Below are 20,567 nucleotides of genomic sequence, written 5' to 3'. Positions count from 1 at the left end.
GGCAGCCTTTGGCGGAGAGGAAGCACTGGTGATAAGCGGGTTTCCAGCCAGTTGTTGATCACCATTCTCCTTCCCTGGTCCATGCATGGAGCCCCATCCCCTTGGCTGCCCTGCTGGTCTCCACAAGGTGAGTGGCCTCAGGGACTGCAGGAGCACAATTTTTCTCTTGCTGCATTCTCAGCCCAGTCAGAGCAGTACCCAGCTCAGGTGTCCCTCCCAGCATGCCCAAGCAGCAGCTTTGGCTGTCCATCCTTGTGCATGGGATCTGTACCATTTTTCTAGCTTCTGTACGTGGGATGCTTCTCCTGGGATGATAAACTAGATATTCTCCATCAGTCCTTTGCACAGCTAGGCTGTGTTGTGTTTTGAGAAGAAAGGTACAGAACAGCCTCTTGCCTTCATGAGTATTGGTTCGACTGATGGTCTGGGGGTGTCTTCTGCTGGTGGGACATGGCTGGCTGAAGACAATGGCTTTGCTCTTCAACACAACAGTGACCTGTGTAGCCAGGTGGTACAGCAATGCCCATGTAGAGGAAGCAACTTCAGTAAAATAAACCCATCTATTTCTTCCCATGGCGATTTTACCTTGTGAGATTAATATTTCTGTGTCAGCAGAGTAAACAAGGACAATTTTTGTCTGAATGCTTTTCCAGAACTCTGGTTCATAAGGGGCTGATTATTTTGGGGTTTCTACGTGTTCTGACATTGATTGAAGACTGAATTCCTGCATTCACTGAACCTGTGATCTGCTTCCTTACAGCAAAATGGCAGGCTCCAGACGTGCTGAACCTATGGCTCAGGGTCTTTTATTTAACATGTATACATAAAAGTTGGCTCCCAGGGCCATCTTATGTAGGAATTTGGGATGCTGTTGAAGAAAATTGCTACAGTTTTCCCTGTCCCATATAACAGAGAAGCAAGGAGTGCCCATAATGATGGATCTGTAGCCAATCCTGCTATTAATACTTCCTTGGTCTGTAAGAAGTTCAAGAAGACAGTTTCTTAAGAAACAACAGATGGCTCATTTCACTTAGTTGTTCTTCCACATAGTAGTTGAATTTACCAGTTGATTTATGGAGGCAGCAGCATCATGAGCATTTAGGGTACAGGTGGAGCTGATCTAGCACTTGGTTGCACAGAAGGAGGTGATCCTCATCCTGCTGCGTGCTGCTGGCTGCATGGTCCAGTCCCATTCCTTGTGCCAGCATGGATCCTGCTTTGTGCCAGCTCAGTTTACTAAACCTGCAGAACATTAACCTGGTGAAAGGAACAGTTAAAGGTGACTGGAGTGAGCTATCTCTTGGATGGATTCAGTTGGGTCTGTCTCAGGCGACTTTTATCTTTGCACAAAGGGCAGCACTGACAGCTTGGGGCTGGCTGGGCTGGTGCAGGCAGTGTCCAAAAGACCTTGTGGTCCTGCTGCCTGAGGTCTGTATGGAGAGCTTGCTGTCTGGGTGGCATTTCTTACCGCCCTCAGCATGTCATCTCTCTCTGCATAACAGCCAGCTTTTCAGTGGTAGCTGCTGAAAATACTCCAGTCAAATACAGCGTGTGCAAAAATCAACCACGCACTACGGGGTGCAGTTGTACTCTTAGCATGCACCTACACAACTTCTCAAGTATTTTTCTGACACCCTGTTAGGAAATTTGGCTGTTAATGGCCAGCCTCCAGAACAGCATGGGAGTTTGTGTGTGGTGGTGCTGCTGTATGTGTTACAACTTGCTCTTCGAGTACATTTAATTACTCTTTTTTTTCCTAATTGATGGAGCGCTCCTTTGTTTGAAGTCTTTCTGATAAGGAGTTGATTAAGTATCTCAATATGTTATTTTTTTCTTTCTTTATCCTCGGTGGCTGTAGCTTGGTACTGAATTTATGTTCCAGTGATCCTATCTCCATATTTTAATTTATAAGTGATCAGTGAGCCGTATATTGTTTTCTGACAGCAGGCACAACTCATGCTGGGAATCTTTTATTTCTCTCTCCCCTCCTCTCTCTCCTGCAGAACTTTTACATTCATTTCAGGGTTTGGCAGGAAGGTTTCTGGTTTTAGGTTTGTGGGGCATTTTGCTTTGGGGTACAATTGTTTCTTGCTGTCCTTCAGAGAGATGTGGTTTCTGTTTCTTAGGGGAGCTCTTGCTTTTCCCAGGCCAGCAGCATGTCCCAGCCAGTGGTCTCTGACTTATGCATGGCCAGACCTTGGAGGCTGTGGGCTTCCCAGCTTTTTCCATCCCTGCCGCTACACACACAGCCTTTTCCATATATGCTCACAGATGTATGGCTTCTGGGCTTTAAAGAGACTTTCTAGGTCACAAATGTATGCTTCCCTGAGGCCCCACTTGGTTACCTGCTAGTTTGTTAGCTGCTCCACAGACTCCGGCATGACATGGCTGGTAATCCCATGCTGTCCCCCTAGCTAAGCAGATGTCCTTGTCACCTCCTCCAGTCTTCATGCCACAGCATGAGACATGAACTTGACTCACTACCTATGTGTTTGGTAGGTCAGCAGTATGATTGTTCTGCATTTGGGGAGAGGAGGGGCATCGGGCCGCTTGTCAGTACGTTTGGCTGGAGCGATGCTCACCTTCTATGGGGCTGAAGCTGGCAGCAGTACAGCAGAGCAGGCTGGTCCACCACAGGATTTGAGGAGCAGTGCCCGTTCTGCTTTGCCACAGCACCCTGTGGTAGCATTCTGAGTGCTCCAAGCTGTGCTCCCCCAAGCTGCAGTAGTACAGTGTGCTTCAGGACACGTGCCTGTGCTTGGGGCTGTTGGAATAGGGGATGGTCAGCACGGATGTGCACAGCTGTTGAAGTGCCCAGCTTGTCTTACTGCAGCAGCAGGATGTGAGGTGGGAGAACGTCTGTGCCTGCTGGGCTATGGACTTTGCAGCAACTTGCTGAACGTACTGAAATGCAGGCCACTTGGTGGTTTATTCCTGGCCTCTTTCTGTCCCTGAGAGGAGGTGAGTCACAGCCAGCTCCTAGGCTTGCTCCTGGGGCTGGGAGCACCCACCAGTCCATGCTGCAGGAAGCACTATTTGCAGCATTCATACAAGGAACAGTAAATTTGGGAGAGAAGTGTCATATAGGTGATTTTTAGCAAAACATGAGCAGTACTTGCAGGCTCGCTCAAGCTTCTCAGACCCCAGGGGAGTGGGGGTAGCATTTGGGTGGCACTCAGGGTGATGCCAAGGGGCATGGCCTGGGTGGGTAAAGGCATGCCTGCTCCTTCCTGCTCCATGCAGAGGCTCTGTCCTGGCACAGCCCTCTGTGGAAGGGCCATCACACTGTCTCTCCAGAGGAGTCGGGCAGGGGAGAGCAGAGTCAGATTAACAGCCTGTCTGGTGCAGGCAGATGGTACTGACCCTGCAAGGGGGGAGGGGGGAAAAAAGGTGACCCACATCCATCTAAACTAGCAGTCATTTGGTTTGGTGACTTGTCCAAGCACCTGTCTTCTCTATACCAGAAAGGAGGAGCATGAAAAAGTGAGGATTTAGCTTTATGAAATTAGTAGGCTAGAGAGGTTGCAGGAGGACCTGCAAAGATGGGAGAGCTACAGCTATGGATCTTTATGGCTGCTGCAGACAGACATATATTCTGCTTTTGTTCACATGTCCAACCCAGAGCAGCCCACCTGCAACCAGGTCCTGAGCAGTTTGGAGACCACAGAAGTTTTTGGCATTGTTCCAAAACCAGCACTGCTGAAGGTCAAGATGGCAGGTTCATCTTCAAAGTTGAAGCCTTGGCTCTTTTGTCTGCCCACTTGGGAGGGGGGCAGCAGCTGAGCCTTCCTCAGGAAAGGGTTAATGTTGTCTCTGCTTCCCATGGAGCTGCTCTTCCAGTAATTCAATCATGTCAGCCTGTTTGCAGGCAATAATTCATTGTTACAGGAACAGTACAGTAAAGTGACAAGTTAATAATGGCAGTAATAATGGCAGGCAAAGTCTAATGCTATTTCCCTTCCTCTTGCTCCTGTTGCACCAGCAGCCTCCCATGTTGGCTAATGCAATTTGCAACCTCACTAATCCAGTTTCAGGAGGAATTGTGTTCTGTTAAAAGAGAATAGCAGGAGTCAGGAGCTATGCTGCCATGTTCCTGCCATCTCCAGGGAGGCTGCCCCAGAGCTGAAAGTCTTTGTCTTTACTTTACTGTGGTTTCTATGCCACAGTTAAGCCTAATAAGCAAGGTCCTCCTAGGAGCATCTCATGTTCTTCCCTTCTGCAAGAGCTTTTCCTCTAGTGCCTCTTCTCTGAAAGGACTTGCACATCTTTCCCTTTTGAACGTTGATTTGCTTTCAGCTAACCTAGTAAACGTGAGTCACCCACCCCTCACCACGCTGAGTCAGAAAGCTGTCATGTACTTGCTTGACTGTCATTGCCCCAGTTCCCCACGGTCATTAATGCAGGCGTCCTTGCAACATGTGTGGAGATGGAGGAGGCTCTTCAGCGCTGCTCTGTGGAAGGGAGAAGGACTGGCAGAGGGCTGAGCGTTAGCACATGTCTACGCCTGTGGCAGGGCAGTGACTTGCACACAGGTCTCTTGAATCCCAGGCGAACATCCCTCAGGAGGAACTTGGGAACCAAGGGCTTTTCGGGCCCTAGTGAAGGAAATGATGAGGCATCTCTGGATTGTGACCGCAGGCTGAGGGGTTGGCTGAGTTTGTGCCAAAAGCCCAGCCAGTGCCTTCCAGGGCTGTGCGCAGAGCGTGCCGGGGAGAGATGGGTTCCTCGCAAGAAGAGTCACCTTGGGGCCATGCTTCTAGAAATGAAGCTCTTGTGATCGGTCTGCTAAACCCTGTGTCTGGTGTTAAACTAGAGCTGAGTTCAGGTTGAGTTGGCCTCGTTTCTACTCCCTGCCCCACCCCCACCCCACACCCCCCTCGGCACAGTGAAATCCCGATGGAGGCTTTTAAAAGTAGGACATTCCCCAGGAAAACTTTGCAACACTTCATCAGTTCTCTCCAGGCGAGAGCGTCTTCTGGAGGAGCTCTCCCCAGAGGGCAGCAACCTCCAAAGTGGGACACTGCCTCCCTGCTGCGGTGACAGGGCTCCCTGGGGACTCTGTGGGCTGATGGTGGCCATTCTCCTGCCCACTCCTGCGCTATGGCTGCTGGCTCAGGTGGAGCTGGTACCTCCCCAGCCAGCAGCCCTTTCCTCCTTCTCTACAGGGCAGCATGCTGGGGTTTTGTGGGGGGCTTTTTCAGGGGGAGGGTGTCTTCAGCTGCAATTAAACATTGCCATTCCCAGGACTTGGTAATAGTGGCTCCCAGGTGGGAAGTAAACTCCTGCTGTTGTATTTTCTTGCTGCCTACTAGGGAAGATGATGTAAGGAGTCTGAGATAGAGCATCTTTTTATCACAGCATTTTTAGGTACAGATTGCAAAGTCCTTTGGTAAAAGCAAATGTTGTAATCCCTGCTTGATGATTAGGAAACAGTGGGGAGGGAGCCAAGTGGTTTCACCATGGCAGCGAGTCAGCAGAAAAGCTGTGAATCACATCACTGCCTCTGTCCTCCTTCTCTGAGGACTGCTTTGCCTTCCCCCAAATATTTTTATAACTGTGCTTACCACATTCCCAGCTTGAGGAGTTTTTGCCTGCTTGATGGTTTGTAGAAAACCCCTACCATATATATCAGCTCGTAGAGCACCTAGCCGTGTTGTAGCCTGCTGTGGTTGTAAGGTGTGTCTGACCTGGCCCTCCAACCCAGAGGTGCAAGCTTTGAGGGCCAGAGGCTGCTGCAGGTATCCTGAGACAATGCGTGTCCCTGCAAATGAGTGGGGACATTTTCCTGGGAACTGGTACAAAGGGACTGTGACGCTGGAGGACGGTCTGTGAAGCGAGGTGTCCAGTAAGTGTATGGACTTACTGTGGACACCTCAGGTCTTTGCCAGCCTCTCCACCCCAACAACCACATAACGCCCCCCGTGTCCTGGCCAGGCTCCAGCGTGAGTCATCACCCATTTTAACCTCCCGGAGCTCCTCCAGCAGATGCATCAGGGTGTCCTCAGCAGTACGGAAGAGTGTGTCTCTGTGCCATCGGAGAGCTGATGTCTTCTGTCCCGGCGCTGCCTTCAGGGCCCCTGCCTGAGCACTGCTGTGGAGTTCAACGCCTGCACATGTTCTTCACACAGGTTGCGTGGCGTCACTCACAGGGGCTGGGAGACCAGGCTGGCTTAAAAAAGCTATGAGGGTTGTAACCATGACTTGTTGCCAGTGTAAATTGAAAGCCTTAATAGCGTGTGTAGGGCATATTACAGTACATCAAGGTATGATATCCTCTTTACTGGCACCCTCCAGGGAGCCAGGAGACAGTGTGGCAACAGGATTATGGTTTGCAGATGATATGCATGATAACTTCACCAGACATATGCACCTGTTTCCCTCACTAAGCAGATGTTCAAGAGGCTGTTAAGAGAACATCAGCCTCTTGACAGTGCAGCAGAAAATGCCATGTAACCGTGCTTGTTCACATCGCTGCACCCACCACCTCTGCTGCTGGAGCAGCCCTGCCCTGGCACACTGAAACCCCAGCCCCTGGGGCAGACCAGATCAACTCAGCATTTGAAGGCTGAGCCCTTTCCTGGCTTTCTGCCCAGGCAAATCCCAAAGCCAGGAAAGGGAGTTTCCCCGTGTCAGGACGGCAAGGTTTGGCTGGCTCAGTGCCTGGGGTGTCAGTCTTCTTGCTATCTCACTCATGCAGCAGCAGCTACAATCATTTCCATGTGATGGCAAGCATCTTTAAACACAGCCTGGCAAGCTGCACGAGACATAGAGAGACCCACTTTGCACTGGAATAGACTTACCGCAAGGGTGGAAAGAGATGGACTTCTTGGCGTCGTATTGTACTGTCACTCTGGACCTCTAACTTCAGGATTTTTTTTTTTTCCCCTGTTTTACATCGTTTTTCCCAAATGCAAAATGAGCCTTTTGGATTAGTTTGCGTATCTGTGAATGGTAGCTGACGGTAATCCCTGTGGGAGAGCAGAAGTGTGAGCTGCCCCACAAACCTTCCTGTGTCTTAACCAGACTGTCGGCAGAGGATCTCTCCCCTGCATGAGCAAGCAAACCAGCCTGTGGCCTGAAGGTGAAGCTGCCCCAAGGTAACCTGTGTGCCACAGTATTTCTAACTCAGCAGTTTCCAGCCTGTGGCCTGCAAAAGGCGTGAATTATTTCTATAGGATCTGGAAAAGGTAATGAAGAAGAGGTAGGTGCGCATTTACTGTGCAGGAGCCAGCACCTAGACAGGGAAGCATTTGGCGTTCACAGATTGGAAAAGACTGAGAATGTCCTCTCTAATTCTGTGGGAGGGAAACAAAACCTGCACTTGCATCTTCCATAGTGTGCAGTGTTTAGGAAAACAAGTCATATTAGATGAGAAGTGCATTAGCAGGGGTGTCATTACATTATCACTGATAACCTCTAATCTAGATGAAACTTCATGCATGGTGTTACAAACCTGTGCAAGTGTGTGCAGTCAAGCAAAGGGGAGACCTGTAATTCCCTGCCACGGCCTGCTGCTCTGACTGGTAGCAGCAGTAGAAGTAATCATCTCATCAAGATTTGGGGGACTCTGTGCATGCGTGGGCAAATTCCTGAATGCTGGCTTGGAGGGTTGGGGTGCGTGCGTGGAATTTAAGATCTGATTTTTGCCATAGTTAGTAAGATTTCTTCCCCATCACCCTCACCCTTGCAAAAGAAGACGTCTTCCCAAGTGTCGAATGGAAGCAGGGAGAACTACACAGAGGCCATCCAAGAACCCTTGGATGACCTCAGGGGTCCGTGCTGTTTGTACACAGTGAGAATTGCCGTGATTATGGTCCGGGAACAAGCCCTCACTGCTTCAGTGAAATACGTGTCACGTGCAAGGTGCAGGTGTGTTGCCCCAAACACCAGGCTTAAAGTGACTCTGTGCCCATCCTCCTCATTTTCATCTCCTGGAGGTGCCGCGATGTGTGAAGAGCACTGGGAGGGATGCTTGCATCTCAGCAGCTCTGGTCTGTGCATACCCCGGCTTTGTCTCTGTGTGCGTGTTGATATTGAGCAAACCCACCACACACAGCATGTGTATATACTGCATTTTAATAGATATAGGGCGACTGACTTAACATACACAGTTGCTATAGTAACAGAGGTTTCCTTAGTAACGGTTGCAGAAAATGATCCAGTACCAATTAAAAATAAACTGTTTGGAAAGGAGGCTGGGGGAGAAAGGAAACTGCTGAGAATCACCTTCCTCTTTATTGTTTCATCTCCCAGGGACTTGGAAGATTGATTAATGCTTGAAATAACCTTTCTTGCAAACGGTGAGCCAAAAACGTGGGACGAGCGTGGGTGTGGTGGCTAAGGCTGCTGTCCTGAAGTGAAACAAAGGTGAAGGAGTGTGTCTGGGGTATGGCAGAAATACAACAGGGTGATGCTAAATCTCTCCATTAGGTTGAAGTCCCCAGGGAGGAAAAACAAGAGACTATTTCCCTCCTTCCCTCCCTCCACTGTCTGTGTGCCATACCCATAACACAGCCATCGAGTCTTTATTAGCATACTGATTAAAGCCACGGGCAATCGTGGCTCCAGGGTAACGTGCTTTACCAGGTTGCCTATCTTAGATGCTGTGTTAGAGCAGAAAGCGTCGCTGTGGTGGGAGTTCCTCCCTCCCATTTGATGTTGTTTACTCGTTCTCTCCCTTGGTGCCATCGCTCATCGCTTGTGCCGACAGGCATCCAAGACCCTGGGGCCCAAGGGAAGCTGGAAGCAAAGCATGATGCAAAGCGAGGACCCTGTGCCTCAGTGAGAGAGAGGAGACAACGTTGCTTCTTGGCAAACGCAAGATGCGTGGGACATGTTTGCAGGGTGCGGATGGGCACAGCTTCCCTGGCAGCTTTCAGTTGAAGTGTGCCTGGTGGTGCCACACTTCTGTCGTGCCACTCGTGCCCAGGGTGCTCGCTAGGTTTCGTTAAGAAGTTTACCCATTGTCAGCAGAATCCCTTCACCTGGCAGCAAGACAGCATGCCCCCTTTCAGAGGGGAGCTGCCGTGCAAGGGGAGGAGAAGGAGGGGAGGTGGTGGCAGAGCTGCTGGGAGGAGTGGTGTGTCCAGCCAGGAGCTGCTCCTCTTCTCGAGTCTGTAGCCAGCAGAGCTCCAGGGCACGCCAAGTACAAGTGTCAGAGGAGGGCGCTTCGTGTCCTCCACTGGGAATGCTCTGGGTCAAGGCTGGGGTGACAGGCACAGCCTGAGCGCACCCAGCAGAGGCTTTATCACACGCTTCTGCGGAGAGAGGGGAATCAGAAACTGGTGAGTCTCTTTCCTTGCAGGGACAAGAGCTAGTGATGCTGCCACGTCATCCTTGACACTGTGTGACCGCTAGCTACCCATGTGGGAACTGCAGTTGTTCTTGGGAAGCCAAGGGAGGTGACCTGCCAGTGGCTTGTCCTGGGCTGTGTGGTCTGTGGAGGACCTGGAGCCAGATCTCCTGGCTGTTGGAGCAGAGCTTGCTCCCTCCTGATCCTTTCCAATCTGGTGCTCTTTCTTCTCTTCCAGTTGTGCCCGCGTTTGCTTCTCTAGCTATTGCATGTCTGTGGGTTATGCGTCACTGAGATGGCTAGCATGTGACAGCAGTAGTGTCTTGTTTAATTCACTCTTCCTGGAAATGTTTTTCTCTGGAACTGGTCAACAGCTCGTTGCCCTGAGGTGCAAGTGGTATGATTTCACCATGAAAAAAAAATCTGAGTTTGGGTGTAGTCTTCTTGCTAGGTTTCATGCTTTAGAGCACAGTGAGTTAAGAAAGACAAACTTTTAGAGGACAAACTGTGAAAAAGCAGCCTCTTACTGAGGGATGCAGTGGGAGGATCCAGGAGTAGAGCAGGGGGTTGAAAGAAGAGACAAGATTTGGTAGGAGAACATCTAAATGCCTTTGTCATAAAGGTCCAGTGCACGTGGGACCCAGGCAAGAGCAGCCATGCCTGTAGCTGGGGGAGGACTCTCTGCTCCTCCCCAAACCAGGTGAGTTTCCTCTCTATGTTCATGACCCACCTTTCTTCATCCTTCTCTGTTCCTCCCTCACAGTGACGAAGCTGCAGGTGAGCAAGTCGAAGCGGAGCATCACTCTGGTGGAGAACCGGCCCATTCCCCTCAACTGCTCCGTGAAATCCCAGACCAGCCCCGACTCGCACTTTGCCGTGCTGTGGTACGTCCACAAGCCCTCTGACGCCGACGGCAAGCTCATCCTGAAGACCACCCACAGCTCGGCCTTTGAGTACGGCACCTACGCGGAGGAGGAGGGGCTGCGGGGCCGGCTGCAGTTCGAGCGCTCGGCGTCGGGGGGGCTCTTCAGCCTGACGGTGCAGCGGGCAGAGGTCCGAGACAGCGGCAGCTACTACTGCCACGTGGAGGAGTGGCTGCTCAGCCCCAACCACGCCTGGTACAAGCTGGCAGAGGAGGTGTCAGGGCGGACGGAGGTCACCGTCAAGCAGCCAGGTACCATGTGCCACACCAGTGGGGTCCTATTGGCATCGGCTGTTGTGTGTGACTTGTGAGCTCGCCAAGCTTTTCTGGAGCAACAGGGATCCTCTGCTCTTCTTTCTACAACAGCCTTGTCACCCCCCTCCTTGCATCCTCATGCCTGCACGTCCCTGCACAAAGAATGACATTTCTGCCTTTTGATGTGTCCCTCCTCCATTTAGGCTAGGTTTCTGTGCATTTCAGTATCCCCACGTGAAGGTTGTCTGTCCCTCATGGTCTAGAGGGCCACTGTATCCAGCCAGGTTTTTTTATTCTCAAGAGCATCATGTAGCAAGAGTGTCGACTAGCGACCTGCTGAGAGAGAGCCAGCATGTGCCTGCCTGCCTGGGAAAGCATTTTTATATTTTGCACACAGCTCAGTTTTACTCTGTGCCTGTATCCTGTCAGGTGCAGGGAGCCTTGTCTGTTTTCCTTCTGCGCTGTGCACATGAGATGTGAGTAAGAGTAACAAGTTTAATGAGGTGGCTGCCAGGAAAGGAGAAATCTGCTCTGCTGGTGGTTTCCGTGGCAGCAGACATCACTGATATGAAGGTGGGCTGATGGAGGAGCTAAAGATGGCTCCCACAGGCTGGGGACAGAGTCCTCATTCTGTGCAAAGGCAGAGGAGGCAAGCACCATCTCTGAGAGCAGCCTGGACCCCATGTGTGCTGCTGAGGCAGAGCATCGGTACTTCACAAGGAAGCCTGCCTTGTCCCCGCTTGCACCGGGTGCCTGTTTCTGGAGGATAAAATCCCTCAGGCAGGAGAGGGATGCACCTGGATAGCAGGGTTGGACTAGAATGCTCTGTCTGGATTTGGCTGGCTAGACGTAAACTTTGCGGATGGGGTGCGAGAGGGACCATTGTGCTGGTCCCCAGCGCAGCTTTGCCTAATTGCACAGGGAGCGCAGCAGGCCAGAGCGTGCCGCTCCCTGCCAGTCCCAGGTCCTTGTTTCTGTCTGCAAAGTCCCAAGATGTTTGTGGGGCAGTCAGGGAGGGGAGCGCTGTGATCTTCCCCTTCCTTTTCCATCCCCCACCTCTCTATGGGAAGTATGGTGCCTGTTGCTGGCTGCAGCAGCCGTACCAGAGAGTCCACACTGTGCCCCTGGAAAGAAGTTGTGAAGGAGTTAGGAGTGTAAAACACGTCACTTCACATAAAAGAGCTGATTGCAGTCACCCCCCACGCCCCCCATGTATGAATGAAATTGTGGAGCAAAAACCAGGGACGTTCCCAAGGCAGCAAAACACCACGTGTGACTTTGCCCTCATGCCACTTCTCGTTTTGCAGTGGTGGTTCTCTGTAATCAGCCGTCCATTCTCCGCCTTGCTTTTTTCCCACGACAGGACAGCTTACTGGTCGGGCTGTGACCAGGCTACTGCCCTGCCCCAGGAGGAGGATGAGGAAAGACTGAGGTGCGACCTCCCTTCACAAGGTGTCTGTGCATTTAGGACCCTCCCGAGGTCCTACTGGGAGATTGTGGGTTTCTAGTTCACTGTGCTGAATGGGGCGTTGTTGGTGGCTAGCTTGAGATTTTCAGAGACCTTAAAAAACAAGTCCTATTTTCTTTTCCTCCTTTTTTTCCCCGCCCCCATGATTTTTTTTTTACCTCCCTTTTCTCATTTCTTTCATCATGCCCCAGGATTATGGCCATGTGGGAAGGGCTTGTGGGGAGACAAAGGATCCTTGCAGCCCTCAGTCACCTTGCATTTCTGATGGCTTTTCCCATAGATAACCGCCTGCAGGTGAACCAGACCCACAAGAACATCACAGTGCTGGAGAACCAGTGGGTGACCCTGGAGTGCCTGATCAGCAGCCGGACCAGCCCCTCGTCCCAGCTCTCGGTGGAGTGGTATGTCTGGCGGCCAGGCCACCCGGAGAAGGAGGCAGTGGCTCGGCTGAGCCGACAGAGCACCCTGCGCTATGGCGACCTGGCAGCGCTGGGCGACCTGCGGAGCCGGCTGCACCTGGAGAGCCCGTCCCCGGGTCTCTACCTCCTCTCCATCCAAAACGCTACCGTGCGGGACAGCGGGGCATACAACTGCCGCGTGGAGGAGTGGCTTCTCGACCCCAGTGACCGCTGGTACAAGCGGGCAGAGGACCTTTCCGGACTCATCACCCTCACTGTCAAGCAGCCAGGTGAGGAGGATCTCATGCCAACAGCTCTGAGCAGCGCTCTGCCCTCTTGGACCAAACGCATGAGTCTCCATCTGTCTGTCATTGACAGTGGGTCCGGGCAGAGGGCGGGACCGCTGTGCTACAGACTGTGCTGATGCTTTCTTGCGTGTCTTCTTGGGTGCACCCTTGCTTTTCTGGAAGAAGCATAGAACAAGTCCTGCAAACACAGCTAGATGGCCTTGGGATTTTGTCACCACTGCATCTGCAAAGTTCTTTTTTTACAACACTTGTGGCAGATTTGGTAGGATAGGCTTCCAATTTTGTTCACATTTTGATTGAGAATGAGATGGGAGAAGCTAGCTGTGCTTCCCAGGCGTGCACCCCAGGGGCAAGGTCCTTGCATCAAAAGAGGGCAGCAGAGGAGGTAGAGACCCTTGCTCGTGTCCAGGAAATTTCTCACACGGCTGCTCCCTGTTCTGCGGATGAAGAAGCAGATACAGAGTGTGCAGCTCCAAGGGTTCATCTGTCAGTTGGTTTGAGGGCTCAGGATCCTTGATGGGGCAGGAACTGGCTATGAGGAACTTGCCTCTATATGGACAAGGAGGTGCTTACAGACTTCCTGGGCACCCTCTTGCTGGTGATAGTGGTTCACATGGATCCTGCTGCCTAACACCACCATTTTGGCTGTGCCCAAACACAGGGAGGCAGGCATCAGGGATCACCGCAAGTGCTTCTTGTTCTTTCCAGGTTCTAGTGGGGAAAAAAGTGCTACAGAAGTTCAAACCAGGGACGAAACTCCAGTTTCAAAGGGTTGTGAATAGAATAGAATAGAAGGATAGGATAGCGTAGCGTAGTGTAGCGTAGCGTAGCGTAGCATAGCATAGCATAGAATAATTTCGGTTGGAAGGGACCTACAATGACCATCTAGTCCAACTGCCTGGCCGCTTCAGGGCTGACCAAAAGCTAAAGCATGTTGTTAAGGGCATTGTCCAAATGCCTCTGAAATACTGACAGGGACGGGGCATCAACCACCCCTCTCTCTAGGAAGCCTGTTCCAGTGTTTGGCCACCCTCTCAGTAAAGAAATGCCTCCTAATGTCCAGTCTGAACCTCCCTTGGCACAGCTTTGAACCATTCCCACCCTTTGTATCACTGGATTCCAGGGAGAAGAGATCAGCGCCTCCCTCTGCACTTCCCCTCCTCAGGAAGCTGTAGAGAGCAATGAGGTTGCCCCTCAGTCTCCTTTTCTCCAGACTAGACAAACCCAAAGTCCTTAGCCACTCCTCACAGGGCATTCCTTCCAACCTTTCCACCAGCTTTGTTGTCCTCCTCTGGACTCATTCAAGCATCTTCACATCCTTCTTACATTGTGGGGCCCAGAACGGCACCCAGTACTCCTGGTGTGGCCTGAATACAGCAGGATAATCACCTCTTTTGACCAGCTGGTTATGCCATGTTTGATGCACCCCAGGATGAGGGTTGCCCTCGTGGCTGCCAGGGCACACTACTGACTGATATTTGAGTCTGCTGTCAACCCGCACCCCTAGATCCCTTTCTGTAGGGCTGCTCCCCACCCACTCCTTTCCAAGTTTGTACTTGTGCCCAGTGTTACTCTGTCCTAGGTGCAGAATCTGGCATTTGGACTTGTTAAATTTCATCCCATTAATGACTGCCTCGTTCTCCAATCTATCTAGATCCAATCTATCTAGCACCTCCCAGTTTGGTATCATCAGTAAACTAATGCTAATGGTGCATTCAACTCCTACATCCAGATCATTGATAAATACACGGAACAGAACTGGCCCCAGAATTGAACCCTGAGGAATGCTGCTGGTGACCTGTCACCAGCCAGCTATAGCCCCGTTCCCTACAACCCTTTGAGCTCAGACCTTCAGCCAGTGCACCATGAACCCACTCATCCCACAGTTGGGCAGTTAGAAGGATGCTGTGAGGGACAGTATCAAAAGCCTTACTAAAATCCAGAAAAACTACATCCACCGCCTGCCTTTCATCGACTAGGCAGATGATCTTATCATAGAAGGGTATCAAACTTGTTAAACAGGACTTTCCCTTTGTGATCACAGAATGTCAGGAATTGGAATGGACCTCAAAAGGTCATCTAGTCCAACCCTCCTGGCAGAGCAGGACCACCTAGAGCAGGTCACACAGGAACGCATCCAGGCGGGTTTTGAATGTCTCCAGAGAAGGAGACTCCACAACCTCCCTGGGCAGCCTGTTCCAGTGCTCTGCCTCCCTCAGAGTAAAGAAGTTCCTCCTCATGTTCAAGTGGAACTTCCTGTGCTCCAGCTTGTGCCCGTTGCTCCTGGTCCTGTTGCTGGGCACCACTGAGAAGAGCCTGGCCCCGTCCTCTTGACACCCACCCTTTAGATAGCTATAAGTGTTGATAAGGTCCCCTCTCAGCCTTCTCTTCTCCAGGCTAAAGAGCCCCAGGTCTCTCAGCCTTTCCTCATAAGAGAGATGCTCCAGCTCCTTAATCATCTTCGTAGCCCTCCGCTGGACTCTCTCCAGTAGCTCCTTCTTGAACTGGGGGGCCCAGAACTGGACACAGTACTCCAGGTGTGGCCTACCAGGGCAGAGTAGAGAGGGAAGATGACCTCCCTCGACCTACTGGCCACACTCTTAATGCACCCCAGGATGCCGTTGGCCTTCTTGGCCACCAGGGCACAGTGGTGCTGGCTCATGGTCATCCCGTTATCCACCAAAACTGCCAGGTCCCTCTCTGCAGAGCTACTCTCAAGCAGCTCAACTCCCAACCTGTACTGGTGTACTGGTCTTTAACAAGAGATAAGCTGCAAGGGGAATTTACCTTGAAAAATATGGATTACCTAGTTTTTGAGGCAAACAACTCAAGATTAAATGTCTGTCTTAAAGGCTGTAGGTCAAATAACACTTAGGGTCCTTATTTGCTTGGTGCTTTCCAGCATGTAAAGCAACCACTCTGCAAGTACTGCTACAATCCTTTATGCCTGCCCCTTCCAGCAAGGTGTCAGCCTCATAACTGCAACGAGTTGGCAAAAGGGTAAGATTCTGGAAAGGTTTTAGTGGTCATTCCTGGCAGAGAAGATTTGTACTGCAAAGGAGGAGCTCTCTCAGGGAACGGCACAGCCCTTATCTGCCAGGTCCTTGCTTGGGAAATTGCTGGCCAAGATGGCTTGAGCAGAGAGCCCCCTTAGGCAATCCCTGTACCCTGCATGCCCACACGGTTGTAAGTGCAGCTCTTCATCCAGGCTGAGAATTGCCAGCTCTGATGGAGAGTGGAATGAATGGCAGGGGAAATCCTTGAGGCTCATTTTGAATTCCAGAAGGATGTGGAATGGGAAGAAGAGGGGGAGTTAGGGGTGCACTAATTCAAGATAATTTTTTTCTAAAAGTGCTTTGTTGTTGTTTGGTTTTCTTTTGTGGCAGCCAGTAGCTAACAAAATGCCTAAACCCGAAAATAGCATAGCTTGTGACTCATGTCTTATTAGTGAGGATCTCCATGCTCATCTTTCAGGACTATAATTCTGAGCAAAGTAGGGGGAAAAAAAGTCTCAGCACCTTCAGACAGCAGTTCTCTTTCTGCTTCACCAGTTGAGGTGGGGGAGGCTTTGTGTTGGTTTTGACAAGCCATTTCCTTCCCTTCCTCCTTGTTACCTCCGTAGCACCCGAAATCTCAGGACTTTCCTCATTCCTGTTTCTGCTCAGGAGACTTCCCGGGGAAGATGTGAACTGAAATCACTCATGTTGCCTATGGCCTGAAGAGCTGTGGCCTTAATAAAGATTTTCCTTATGGGACCACTTAAAAAGTGTAGGGCAGGTGCTGTAATGGGGAGCCCTGCTGGGTACAGCAGCCCCATGGCTGATGAGAGCTGGGGGACAGCAGCCCCCTCCTGCAGGGACACCCAGGGTCTGCACAAGGAGGACTTGCCCAGCTATCTTTGCTGGAAGAGAAGGCACCTCTCTCTTCTGTGAGCTATCGGCTTGCCCTTTTGCTCAGCTCCCACGTCAGAAAGGGCTTTTTAATCTTTAAATGAAAGCTTAGATCCAGACTGATTGCGATCCCTGGAGTATGTGTTCCCTGGCAAGATGACTAAACCAAATGTTAATTGCTCTTGAAGTCAGCCTTTAATCAACTCATCTTGGGCTCTGGCCGCTGTAGCTCAGTTAGGTAAAAGCATCTCTTTAGCCTTGCAGCAAGCACTAGAGAAAAAAATGAGAGAGGGAGACTTTTGGAAGTGTCCTTGCTTCTCCATGGAGGAGCCTCTTCCCTACATAACTTCCCAAAGTGCTGGAAAAAATCCTCTCCTCTTCTGTCATACCGATTTTCAAGTCCTTTCAGTGCTCTCAAAGAAATAAAAAATAAGGATGGAGTGCAATGCTGTTTGCACTGGTAGTTGGGGAGTAGTAGTACATTGCTCCTCAGCACACGTACCAAACCTCAGTATTTCCTGACATGTTCTTGTAGTGCATCTGGATGAGCTGCAGCAGCTTTCTCCTCTCACACCCATACCCATGAGTTGGTGCAAGGGTCTGTGTGGGCAGGGCAGTAGCACAGAGCTCGCAGCCAGCTCCTGTTTGACCCTGCGCCAGGCGGTGTGTGGTGAAGTGAGGGTGCTGCACCTGCGGGGTTGACCACAGAGGTACCTGTGGCACTTGCCAGGCTGCATCAAGCCTTTGGGTTTTGCTTGGATCACACCCAGCACTGGACTCATGACAGCCAGTTTGCACCGGGGCAGGGTGGCTTTGATGGCAGCATTTTGCTCAGCCCTCACCTCTCCCCTTCTGTCATCTCAGATCCCACCTTGCAGGTGGACACGGCCACCGCCAACCTCACAGTGCAGGAGAAGGAGTCCTTCCCACTGGACTGCAGCATCCTGTCCCGCTCCAGCCCAGAGTCCCACTTTGCGGTGACGTGGTACAACCTGCGGGCCAAAGAGGCGGCGGGCAGCCACACAGAGGAGGAGGAGGAGGAAGAGGAGGAGGAGAGGGAGGCGGTGCTGAGCGTGGGCCCCGACGCCATCTTCAGCCCCGAGGCTGATCGCTGGGAGGGCCGCCTGCGCTTCCAGAGGCTCTCGGCGGTGCTTTTCCGGCTGACGGTGCTGCAGGCCAGTGGTGCTGACACGGGTAACTACTCATGTCGTGTAGAGGAGTGGCTGGCGGACCCCAACGGCGTGTGGTACCGGCTGGCAGAGGAGGAGTCGGGGACGGTCGCTGTTCACGTGCAGGATGCAGGTGAGAAGGGGCGATGACCCTCTTGGGGACGTGGCCCTGGCATCCCCAGCGTCTTTGGTTCAACCAAGATAAAAAAGTCAAGGAGAGAGTGGGACTGGGACTGCAGCGGGGCAAATCTGTGGTGCTGGTGCTTTTCCAATCAGCTCGATGGCTTATAGCTCAGCTCTTGCTTGTTTTTGAGGATCTGCACTGCACTTAGCTCTGTACTGGGGCTGCCCGCCCCACAGCACTTGCTGCCTGGTGTGTCTCAAGTCAGTGGGGGCGGACGTTGACCCCCACTGGGGTTTAACCCTTCCCTTTGGAGACACCCTGGAAATTGGCTTAGCTCTGCACAAGGGTGCAGGCTGTGGCACAAGGGTCTCCTCCCAGCAACTCTTGAAACCATCGGCTGGTTTAGAGGCCTCAGAGATAACGGAGGTCCTGAGAGTTTTGTGGGCCCTTAAGGGAGATACCCTGGAGTGCTGTTTCTGTGTACCACCACTGAGGGAATCAACGCTTTGTGAGCATCCCTGCTTTATAAGATACTATAAAATCTGCACCAGGGAGGACTCTAGCACTCACAAAACTCTTGGGGGGATAAAGCCAAAACATGCCATGCAATAACTTCCTTCTGCTACTCTTTTTTTCCAATATTGGTATTGTTCTCAGAACCCCACCTCCTGCATTGACACAGATAAATAAGCATCTGGTTTTTTATCATTCTGAAGAAGTTTGTAGGCCCTGCATTGCAGAGAGGCCATGAAATGTGACCATCCTATGTCTCTTTCCAGGCTCCACCCTGCAGTCTGTCATCTGTTCCAACGATGCCCTCTTCTACTTTGTGTTCTTCTACCCCTTCCCCATCTTTGGCATCTTGATCATCACCATCCTCCTGGTGCGGTTCAAGAGCAGAAACTCCAGCAAGAACTCAGAGGGCAAGAACGGGGTCCCCTTGCTGTGGATCAAAGAGCCTCACCTCAACTATTCTCCCACTTGCCTTGAGCCGCCAGTCCTCAGCATCCACCCAGGAACCATAGACTAAAGAGGCAGAGGCGCCCAGGGGACACAGAGAGAGAGAGAGAAGCAGAGACACACCGGGAACCCTAAGGAACAGAGTGGGTTTTGTTGTTCTTGTTTCATTTGTTTCAGCGTCTGTGCTCCGATGTGGCGGCTAAGCTCTGCGGAGCACCCAGCTGGCGGGACAGGAAGGTCCGAGGCTTCCTGCAGCACCTGTGGGAATGCACCCCCCTCACCCCGACAGACGGAGGGTCCCTGTGCTAGCTGTACATAGGAGATGTTCCTCTTGGATTAATTTTGCTCCCATCAGTTGCTGTCTTTTGGGCCGTTACTTTTTTGTTGTCGATTCTTTTTCAGTCACTCAGAAGAACTGTAAACTTCCCTTGCCTGCCACACAGCGAGGAGTTCCCAGGTGGGCATTTGGTCCTGGGATGATCTCTTCGGAAGTAAATGTATATGTTTTCCAGAACAGACTGGTTTTCCTCCTCAGACTCGGTGCCACGGTGAAGGTCTTTTCCCAAGGCGCAGTGAGCTAGCTCCTCCCTCTTCCAAAACAGACAAAGCCAGGTCCACCTCCAGAGGGGTCATCTGGGCTATCAGGAGGAGTTCCATCTCAAGGACTGGCTGTAGCCTCAGCATCTTCTTGCCTCCATCTTAACTGTTCTCTCAGGAGGGAGCAATTCACCTTTTGGGAGCACTCCCATGTCTTGGAGAGACTGATTATTCAGCACGCTTGCAGTTAGGACAAAAGCAATTCAGTTTGTCTCCGAGAACTGAAGGGGGGGGATGGAAGGAGAACACCTGAAAGCCCTGACTTTGTTGGTAGCAATGAGGGTCCTCGTACGGTCCAGCTTACCAGAGTCGTGCCCCTCCCTGGTGTCCATGCTGCCACCTCTGATGAGGTGGGTCCCCTCTGTGCCCCAGTCACCTGGGAACAGGTGTCTGGATCCAGTCTCTGAAGAATTCAACATGACCAAAGTAATGACTCTGGGAAGGGGGAAGCTCCACCGGCTGGGTTCATGGCCCCTGGGTGGTTCAGGCACTGAGCCCAGTAGCAGCCATGTCACGCAGTGGGGACATGAAGTTAACCACCATGTCACAAGTTTCTCTGCGGCTTGCAATACTTTCCAGCGTGAGCTTGGACAAGGCAAGGAGCCTGCACCGCACTGGCACCCTGGGGGCTTCCCTGCCCCCTTGGGCCAAAAGAAATCTTCCCCTGTGTGTGTGTGTCCATCTGCCATTTTTTGTTTCTGGGGCTTTAGGAGGAGAAACCTTTCTCCATAAGCTCCCCTTCCTGGCAAAGTCACCTGCTCTCGTCGTAGGCAGTCGCTGTGGCAGGAAATGCTGTTCTTTCTGTGAAAGATATGGCTCTCATGAACCAAACTAGGGCTCTCGCCGCGTGGGGCACCTGAGCTCCCGTACCCCGTAATGCCAAGTACCCCTGCCCTCTCCTGTGGAGGAAACCGCCTCCTCCCCCATACGCCCTAAGCGTTACGTCTGGCGGAAGAAAATGTTTGCCAAAAATGGCCTTTTGTTGTCTTCCTTGATGTCTTCCTGGCAAATCCGGCCATTTATTTTTTGCAGCATGGCTGAAGCCAACTGGGGCGGATGGGCGCAGCCACAAGACCCCCTTGCCTCGTGTGTGAGAGGTGCCATACGCACAGCCGTTGTCCTCTTCAGGAGGGTCGGACTACTCTTTGTGAAGAGAAGGGGACCTCAGCAGATGCTCTGTAGCA

General features: G+C 51.8%; 1 protein-coding gene across 1 annotated transcript in view; it reads left to right on the top strand.

Annotated features, from left to right (window-relative positions):
- IGSF3 (immunoglobulin superfamily member 3) overlaps positions 1 to 18,856 on the top strand; it is a 101,383-nt gene extending 82,527 nt beyond the window's left edge. The window contains exons 19-22 of the mRNA XM_086460355.1: positions 10,056 to 10,466; positions 12,218 to 12,625; positions 17,398 to 17,835; positions 18,606 to 18,856. Of these exons, the coding sequence (XP_086316481.1) occupies positions 10,056 to 10,466; positions 12,218 to 12,625; positions 17,398 to 17,835; positions 18,606 to 18,856 (1,508 nt within the window). The remainder of the gene's footprint in view (positions 1 to 10,055; positions 10,467 to 12,217; positions 12,626 to 17,397; positions 17,836 to 18,605) is intronic.
- The last annotated feature ends 1,711 nt before the right edge of the window (positions 18,857 to 20,567 follow it).

The sequence above is a fragment of the Leptosomus discolor genome, chromosome 1 (assembly GCF_034619465.1).
Source record: "Leptosomus discolor isolate bLepDis1 chromosome 1, bLepDis1.hap2, whole genome shotgun sequence".
Classification (NCBI taxonomy): Eukaryota; Metazoa; Chordata; class Aves; order Leptosomiformes; family Leptosomidae; genus Leptosomus; species Leptosomus discolor.
Note: the sequence above shows the minus strand (reverse complement) of the source record. Positions and strands in the feature narration are given on the sequence as shown.